Below are 10,000 nucleotides of genomic sequence, written 5' to 3' on the forward strand. Positions count from 1 at the left end.
ATTTCGCAGGCTACAAATGTCAGAAAGGTCACTTTAAGATTCCAACCGAAGAGCCAGGTTTTAGACAAAATTCTTAACCCTCCATCCCTCATTCCGAAATTTATGCTTGGGCCAATTGTTCAAAGTCCTAAATTACTGGAAATTTAAATTGCAGTTTAATGGTAAAAAAAATAGTCTCCACAAGATATTTGGCCTTCAATTATGAGTAAAGCTTTTGTTTTCTTTTGTTTTCCTTCAGCATACACCTTATTCCAAAATTGCCGCCATTTTAGTATTCTTTTGTTTCCATGCAAATTTCTTTCAAACGTAAAATTCAAAAGAATATTTAACCTTGAACGAGGCCATAAGGGCCAATCTGCATGGAAACAAAAGAATACTAAAATGGCGGTCATTTTGGAATAAAGTGTATAAAGTTACACTGTTAAGGCGTTTATCGTCGGACAAAATTCAACTGAACGTCCATGTTGATATTTAATCATCGCGGATCAGTGTTCATCAGCGTTTGAACAACTAGGTCCTGAATGTAAAGGCACAATCCCAAAATAATGGTGACTATGTAACAGATGATGTAGTTTCAGCACTGGAAATCACTGGGTCAGCAGTACCTTCGTGAGAGAGTTTCTTAATCGAGAGGGGCTTACTCCTGGCAGACTGACGTAGTACTTTCTTGGATTGCTTTGATTCTTTATCGCCTTCTTGTCATCTTATTTATTCGTCCAGGTTTTCAGTTTTAGCTGTCTTTCAAGAAATTTATATGCGTGGTGGTAAAGAAGACTAACATCTACAAATTCCAATTTGACCTGGAGGTGCCATTATGCTAATTCTCATTGGATAAATCTAATGTGGAATTTCGAAATCTACGATGTGATGGTGGACAGGGGGAACTCCTAAAGGAATATAATTTAACATTTAGGGTTCAGCTGCACATTAATGAACGATAAAACAGTTTGCCGTGGAAGAAAATATATCTCGTTCCGATAGGGGCCTGTGTTTTCTTTAATTCACTTCCTGCATTCTGAAAAGTCACCTTTGACTCATCACTGATGATGTAGTACTATTTTGGTACACCAATATCCAGAACTAATATTCCACATATCACTTTCCATAACCGCCCTGCAGAATTTTGTTGTAGCACATTTGATGCCGAAAATTTTCCGTTGTTTCTCCATAGTATACATATACAAGTAATTACAAACAAATGGAACGAGTTACTGGGGATCACACCCCCGATGCTGGCCCAGTTTCTCTAGCTTGAAGCGACTGTGACAGGTGTTGGGCAATTTTTTTAGTGATCCTATCTCAGATATGAATTCTTAGGGCCGGGCTAAAATCTTGTTTTCATTAGCAGCATGATCCGCTTTAAACTATTTTTTTTATTTTAGGGGATTATTGAGCTCCTCTTCTGCTGCTGCTGGCGATGAAGTGGCGCCAGATAGCCCTGTCCAGCCTCTCGTCGTCGTGAAAATCGCTTTTGCTTTATTCCATTGTTTCAATCGAGTGTCGTAAAACCAAAACCAAAGAATTAATATGGCCAATCAAAAAGGACGGAGACAATCCGGTAAACCAATCAAAACTCGAAGTAATTACACGTAGCCGTCACAAAGCACGGGAAAATGTGCACGCGCAGGCCACGATTGATTTTGGTTTCACTTCTGATTGGTTAAAAAAGTGGCACGAGAACTTTGAACCAATCATTGAGTGAAGTAATCATAAACCAAAGCAATTCGCTAATTACTTTCGACACCCAATTGAGATCCGCTCTATGAATGGTCGAGACAACTTATTACATTTTTTACTTTGTCATCCTCATCACAGGAATCACTTTCCTACAATCGATCATGCGCCTTCTGCGGGGCTATTGTTTTTGTACACTAACACGGCCGTCTCATCACGTGATTGAAAACTGTATCTATAATCGACAGGCTTACTTTCATAAAGCCCGCACCTCCATTTTCAGTTATTCTCCGTTTGCCGTCGTCCGACCGATCTGAGTTTTCCCATAAAAAAAAAGAATAGATGTAAGAAAGGCAATAACTTAGGAAAACTTTTAATCTGAAATATAGTACTTCGATCCCAGAGTAAACGTGACGCTGTGCCACGACCGTACGAGAGACTTTTAGTCCGCTTGGGAAGAAAATATGTTAACACGAACTCTCTATTTGTTCCTGCCCCCTGCCACTCCATTCCTTCTGCAGCTTGAAACTGTTTTTTAGAGTGCTTCTGGGTTCCTTCTTTCCCTTTTTTACTCCAAATGACCGACCCAAATTTAGGAAATGCATTCTACGGTGAACGGCCCGCCATCCCATGGCAGTGGAGCGGCTATCACGCTACCACGGTCGATATTTTGTCCTCTGCTGAAAATAATGTTTATACACTGTTTATACAACTTAATATAGATTATTTCCTGTTTCTTAAACCGATTGACAAATACTAAAGCTAACATTGTTGTTGTTCACTAAAGACGCCCCCAAAATGGGAAACGACCTCCCGTGTCGTCTTAGGAGTACGTTGAACGAAACAATAAAGAATTAAGAAATCCAGAAAGACCTTGCGTGCGATCACCGAAATAAATCTTTGACCCTCCTATTCCAGTTAGTTTGGTCAATCTCCAAAGCTAAAATGAGTTTTGTTTACTTTCATTAGTTGATATTTTGCCCTCAAGATTATCAGTTACTCGCTCTACGTTAGATCACATCTTTCTTTACCATAACAAACCCGTCCGAGAGCATTTCTCTATTGCGTGAAAACAAGTCACTCCTGAAGGGAGATGGAAAAAGGATCAAAGATTGACGGAAGAAAAACATTGCACTTATTATTAATCTTTTTGGAATGGAGGAAAGTCTCAAATAAATTCTTTAATCCTTGATGTTAAGAGCTTTGAGGATGTTTACAAACGCGATTATAACTAAACTCACAATAAACATAGTGAAATTGTTTGCATTTCTTTGTGACCCGGCCGGAGTATACGATGCGTTTCAACAGACAACCGTCGCACGCTATAAGAAGATTGCACGTATTTAGGAATGGAGTTTTCATAATTGACGATTGAGAATTTGTGGATTACACGAATTGCTCGCGTGGTGACGAACAAACTAAAACTGCCCCTTGTGTTTAATCCGATCTAATGTGCTTGCTGCGGCAAAACGGACCTTAGAAATAGTCCTTTTCACGGTTTCTGATGCCGTATTGGTTGGGGGCAAACACGGCATAAATTACAGTAAATATATGCGAATTTTTCCAACTTCGAACCATCATAAATCCTTTCAGGTCTGACGATTGTGGATAGCGAGAATGCCTCTCAAAAAGCATTTCTGTTGAGATTATTTTCGTGAGGTATAACGATCAGAATCAAGCTATAACGACCGTAAACGAAATTTGTAAATTTCATATAAACCCTTGTATAACAACAGCAACAAATTTATTAACTCACACTTAGACTAATTACAAAGGATTGTTATATACATTACAAGTTAATTAAAGAGAATAATTAGGAAAGTAGTTTAGGTAATTGGAGCCTAGAGGTTAAGGGAACCGTAAGGTTTTCGAGTTAACCTTAAGGTTTTCGTAAGGTTTTCGAGTTAACCTTGTAAAAAAACTTACGCAAATTCCCGCGAAATTTGAAGGTCATAAGGTCTATTGAAAATCATTCTTTGGCTCGTGAAGTCTCCACTGGGAGTGGCTTGTGTTTATCTTATACCAAGAGTCGGATTGGAAAAATGCCTTGTACAGTTCTTCGAAACTTTAAAGAATCCGGCACTGGTATCTGTTGCATACATTTAAGAGGTCTCGCTACATCACATCCAACACAAACCCCAACCCCTCAAAAAAGAAACTTTCAACTTCAAGACTGCAAAAATGCTTTTCTCTGTGTTGACAAAATGTACTGACCACTCTAATAGCACCTAAATGTTGAAGAAATTCTTTCATCCGCATATTCTGAGCCTTTGTAGACGTCGAAACCGAATTAAGCTCAGGTTAGGACAATAGACACGCAAAGACAAGTGCCACACAACCGAATGAGATAATATGACAATGATTTGTTCAGGAGGATGGCATCGAAACAATGTTACAACATGTATTCAAAGCTTTCTAAGTGGTTAACTTTATTGGAGGCGCAAAATTTAAATGTAATGTAATGAAGTGTATTATTTATAAAGCACCCTATCCCAGGCAAAAAAAAAGTTGGCGCCTTACATCCCACGAAAAAAGTTGGTAAAACTAAAAGAAAAATAAAATTAACCTTGCCAAGGCGATAAAAAGCTAAATCCAAAACTAAATAAAAACCTAAGCCATGAAAATTCAGTAATCAAGTCAATCGTACGCCAAGCAAAGCAAATATGTTTTCAATTTAGATTTAAATTTGTTATTTTTAAGCATAAGATAGTAGTAACCCATTAGGAATTTGAGATTTCATATTGTGTAATACAAACTCATTCGCCCAAAATGATAATATGCGCATACTTACTTTGTTACCCTAAAACCAGTTATCTATTTAACTTGAAGGGAAAACAAGCCAGAGAAGAGTCCACACTTCAAGTCTCAAAACGTTAAGCAGACATCAACTAATTCCTACTGCGCTGAAAAAAGCTCTAAAAGGAGCCAATCACAACCGAACACTTAATCAGTCTTAGCCTCACACCTACTCGAAGGAGTTGACGTGTCGTGAGCCACTTTGAAAGAGAATGAGCGGTACTTTGGCGACCTCAATTGCAAATAAGGCCTTGCCCTTCTTTGTCACGTAACTGGTCTTTATTCTAAAATGTCTCAGTATTCCTTGAACAGTTTTGTGGACGAAACGAAGACCAAAAGCACTGAAACCCTGGGAATTGACAGAAATCAAAATGAAGAAGACGGGGAATGCAAAAGAAGGTACATAAAAACGCGAAAGTACCTGTTTGTTTCCTTAGCTATTGTTATCATCTTGCTCAGTGTTTGTATTGTGCTGGGTGTATTCCTTGCTGTGTCTTCCAAGAAGATAGAACACCCGACCAGGATAAAAGAGCCGGAAGACCAACAGTTGCCGAAGTCATATTGTTACAGCCCGGAGTGCCTGCAAATTACTGCAGATTTCGCGCGAAAAATGGATACTTCCATTAATGCGTGCGAAAACATTTTTCAGCACGCATGCGGCTCTTGGATAAGGGACAATCCAATTCCACCCTCAAAAACTTTTGTCGATGAATTCAGCGTGGTAGACGACAAGAACTCTCAGAGGATGCGCGAAATGTTGGAGGAAGGCAGCGAACAGTTGAGCAATAGAAGCGCAGTGAAAAAAGTCAAGCTTTTTTACAAATCTTGTCAGCGAGAAGAAGAAGTAGAAAAAACGGCAGTACAGACTTTGAAACCATTGATAGCCAAGTACGGTTCCTGGGCGTTGGATCTCCCAAGATGGAACTCAACTAAATGGAATTTGGTCGAAATACTGATTGCAATGAATAGTGAAATAGAAGTTTTTCCATTCTTTGCACTCTTTATTGATATCGACCCTCAGAATTCATCCCAGTTCTTGTTGTCGGTAAGTCACAGACTTTGAGAGCTCTTAATTTACTTATAAAGCTAAAAGCAGTAATATAAGCAGTTACTTTAGATTTCAAATTTAGTAGTACTAGCTAAATTACAGGTTAAACAGTGAACCAATAACAATAATCACAACGCCGGTTAGACCAAAGCATGTTAACAGTTGCAAATTTCGTGAAGGGATCAGGATTACCTGACCCTTTTAAGTCGACTGACTTCAGTGACGAGAAATTGGCCGCCAAGAGACCTGCTAGTTCTTAGGGTTATTCCAGGCGGCCAGTATTCTCTACTTTAGTGTAAATCTTCTGTTGTTCTTAATTTTGCCATTTTAGGCACGAGTACAATAAATTGTTGTTGTTGTAGTGGTAAGGGCAGCAATAGGCCACTTCAGAAAATACCATAATACTCTTTGTTTGTCCCCCCAAATTTTGCATAATCATTGTTTCCAGTTTCTCTTGGGACTTATATACAATGGTCCCAAGAGAAAACAAAACCATGCTTATTTGGGGGGACAAACATAGAGTATTATGGTATTTTCCCAAGTGGCCTATAAACTAACATTGAGAACAAAAAAAAAAGATCGTGACTCGCCGAAAGACGTCAATTGACACACAGCTGGATTTCGATAATTAATCATCACTAAAGAGCTGAAATCGGACCGGTGAAAGCTCGTCTTATCACTAAAGCACGTACACTCTTTGCGGAGAGATTACCAAAGTGGACTAAATTACGCAATTTCGGTAACTGACACATACAAAAAGTCGTTACTTATCTGTCAATTCATTAACGGTCATTCAAAAAAGCAATTGTAAATAAATATGCAAAATCAACAGCTTGCGGAAGCGAAGGAAGTAACTGTGATTTCGCCGGCCTTGAGGTGCATGAAGATCATTTTGGCTTGTTCATTGACATCATGACTTTCGTTGGCTCAGAGTCTAGAGTGTGATGCGGTTGGCTGTAGGTTGCATTAAACTGTCGTGGTCTCGGGTTCCGTTTTAGCCTGCGTTTGTTTTTCTTTAGTTCATCCACAAACTTCGATGATCTTTCGTTTAGAAGATCGTCCCAATTACGTGCCTTCGTCGGATATCTGATAGTAAGCCAGTCGTGTCGCGACGCGAATGATAGGTCGTGCGAACGGCGGCGACGGCCGCTACGGCATTAGCAACCAGCCACAAAACAATCAGAACAATACTATTGGTTACAGGAGGAAAGTTATCGTGCTGCTCCGGTGGCTTTCATTCCCTTAATCTGCACAAAATGCAACGTGAATTAACCAAATTGAAGGTTTTGACGGCCGAGGGAACATACAACAGTGTTAGCAGCGCATCAATGGGTTCCTTACAGTGTTCAAACCTTTTATCCTTTATCTTCACTTCAAAACTGCTTGTACCACCAATCCGGTTGTAGGATGGTACGTTCGCCTACATTGTACAACATGAACAAGATCGCATGATATTAAAATAGTTGCTTTTGAACCGAGTAGAAGATTACGAAACGGCTCAAGTTCTTAAACAAAGGAACACGTTTTAAACAAATGTATATGACCGCAGTTAGCGATTTTTCTTTGCCAGTATTTACCAAGGAGTTTGAGTCTGGCGCAAGTTTTAATTAAACAGTTCAATAGTGTCTCGTTTATTAGGTATCCAAAGCATGTAACTCTAGACATTTTTGCGTGAATTTGCACAAAGCGTTAATTTCCGACCTAGCGGATTCCAGTTTTGTCTCTGCAATGTTTCATTCTCGTATCTTGCTGTGAAACTTAGCAGAATACTCAGTGCAACTCAACAAACATGCAAAACATCATTTGACAGTTTGTTGTCGGTTCAACTCCGTGACCCACTGCGACAATCAGACCTCCAATATTTCATTGATTTTAACAATTAAAAGATCCAACAAGAGTTTTCTCCCTTTTGAACCTCGAAGGTGCATTGGGCCCTTCACCGTCTTTTCTGGATGCCTTTATGGAAATACATTGTTATTTCATGTCAAAATATTGATGTCGGTATGACAGAAAGAGGGGTCAAAATGATATTAAAGACATAAGAGGTCTATGTCAACAAGATTTAAATCAGAACAGCCTTGGACCTCAACAAGCACACAACAATATGGCGGATCCTTATGGAGCTCAAAATGGAGTCGATGCCGAGTTTGGATTGCAAAGTGCCACCAGCACAGAGACTCTTGGTGTTGGTCGCTCAACAAGCACCTTTTCCGTCTTAGGAGAGAAAATCTACCGCAAAGAAAACAAAAGGGTTCTTCGACTGGGGCTGGCAGTCTTCTGCTTTGTCCTCCTTGTTGCTTGCATAGTGCTGGCAGTTTTCCTGGTTATAGAAACTCGCAAACCAAAGGAAACTGGAGGTACAAGAAAAGAGAACTCAGAGAAGTTAATTAAGTGTAGCTCCAGAGGATGCATGCGAGTTGCATCAGCGGTGAAGCAGAATATGAACGAATCCATTGATCCATGCACAGACTTCTTTCAATATTCTTGCGGCAATTGGATCACTAACAACCCGATATTGCCCTCTGAAAACAGCAGATCTACTTTTGGAGACGTGAACAAGCGAAATAACGAGAATCTACTGTTACGTTTGCTGGAAACAAATGACGACCTTCCAAATTCGCACGCCGTACGCAAAACCAGGCTCTATTTTAAGTCATGCATGAACGAAGATGGTGTCGACGCCACAGCATTACAAAAATTGCAGTGGTTTATTGACCACTTTGGGTCCTGGCCATTGAGAAATACAACCTGGAATGAATCAACATGGAGCGTATTTGAAACTTCCGCAAAGATGCAACGCGACATGTTCCAGACACCTGTCTTTAAGTTGGGAATCAACACTGACCCTCAAAACTCCTCGCGATTCGTTCTGGAGGTATAACACGTTTAAATGTCTATAAATTATAGACATTTAAATATACTTATAAAAAATTCGTTGTTGGAAATATGTTCATATTCTTTAAATGTATACATTTTCTTGCTTAAGCCACTTGAAGTTGTGAACAAAAAAGAAAGAAAGACATTTTCTTTAAAAAATCAATTAATTGCCAACTTGCAAAATTGAATCAAGGTGTCCTGCGTTTGAATTACATGCAGCTTTGGAAAGGTCTATGACAGTGGCCAAAACCACGAGATTTAATGGATAAAAAAAACGTAAAACAAGGTAAATAAACCAAACATTTAGGCTTCTAACCGTGACACCGTGAACATACAGCAGTCAATCTTTCATTCTCTTAAATTTACTTCAACGGAGTTTCTGTCAATTCTTTGCGAGGGTACTTCGCCAACATTCTGCAAACGGGACCAAGAGGAATAATCACAAAATTGTTACCAACAAACTAATGATTTTTTTCAAGTGACCCTTTTAATACTGCGTTGCTTAATTATGCTATCTATCTCAAGAAAATCTATACTTTGATAGGCCTGTAATTGGATAATTTATGCGTGTAAACTTATCCCTTCATTGGTATTAATTGTAGCCAAGCATACGTCTTTCAAAATTATTTTCATATTCGTAATTTAGCACTGAAGAGTAGTGGAATTTTTTAGCGGTCATGTAAGTGAATATTGGGAATTAATCTTTTCTTTATTTAATGTCACAGATCAACGTGCGTGATTGCGTTCATTCGCATACTAAGTGGCTTCGTTGAAATAGTAGCTCCTCCTTCACGAAACATACCTTGCCTTAATCCACCTGTTTAAACCAATAAAAAAATTATCGGCTTTCTTCCTATTCACAAAGGGCTAATCTGCTGATTCAAAAATATTCAGAAGGCATGTGGTTCCACCTGACAGATATCAAACGCGTTGTTTGTTCTTTTCATGTTAAGCGAAAGATAACTGCTATATATCAGCGCTTAAAGTCAGATTTTTTCTGCTTCACACGAAACGTCAGGTCTTCATCAAAATGAGTTGGTTTATCACCACTGTTTGTGTTTTATTCTTGATCAAGCTACGACGGTGTCCGCTAATGTTTAAGCGGTTACAGCAAAACGTTTACACAGAAGCGGAGGCGGTTTGTTTGTGGATGATGCACTAGAGGAAGCAATTGCAAGACCACCTCCCATATAACGTGGACAGTCTCCAGGATTTCTTCCTCAATAGAAAAGGCTGGAAGTGCATGCGTAAAATACCAAAATGATCCATGTTTAGATCCCGTGGTGTGGTGTACGACAGCCATGTATGTGAAACTAAAAATAAGAAAACAACTGAAAAACGGCAAAAGACTGACTCATAGTCGCTGTCTTTATTTCCGCATTCCCAATAGGTCGAGATAGAAGCCCGTTCTATTTTTGCATATGGTTACCATGTCAAAAACATATTCTCTGTTTTTCGTATTCTAGTTCAAGCTGCTTTTCTGGTTTTATTTTACAGATTCACCCGCCAGAATTGAGTCTCATCCGCGAACAGTACTTGGCCAAAGAAAATAAGGTATGGAGATACTATGATCCTTCACAACACGCGGTACGAACCAATCCAGAT

At 39.2% G+C, this 10,000-nt stretch overlaps 1 protein-coding gene across 2 annotated transcripts in view; it reads left to right on the forward strand.

The window, feature by feature from the left end:
• Nucleotides 1-4,417: 4,417 nt before the first annotated feature.
• LOC138040923 (membrane metallo-endopeptidase-like 1) overlaps nucleotides 4,418-10,000 on the forward strand; it is a 35,352-nt gene continuing 29,769 nt past the window's right edge. Inside the window, exons 1-2 of one of the 2 annotated variants that reach the window (XM_068886654.1) lie at nucleotides 4,418-5,515; nucleotides 9,893-9,949. In XM_068886654.1, the coding sequence (XP_068742755.1) occupies nucleotides 4,760-5,515; nucleotides 9,893-9,949 (813 nt within the window). In that variant the 5' untranslated portion in view covers nucleotides 4,418-4,759. Of the gene's footprint in view, nucleotides 5,516-7,586; nucleotides 8,394-9,892; nucleotides 9,950-10,000 lie in introns of those variants that run through there. The other variant, XM_068886653.1, reaches the window with a different exon arrangement.

This window comes from Montipora capricornis, chromosome 3 (genome assembly GCF_036669925.1).
Source record: "Montipora capricornis isolate CH-2021 chromosome 3, ASM3666992v2, whole genome shotgun sequence".
Taxonomy (NCBI): domain Eukaryota; kingdom Metazoa; phylum Cnidaria; class Anthozoa; order Scleractinia; family Acroporidae; genus Montipora; species Montipora capricornis.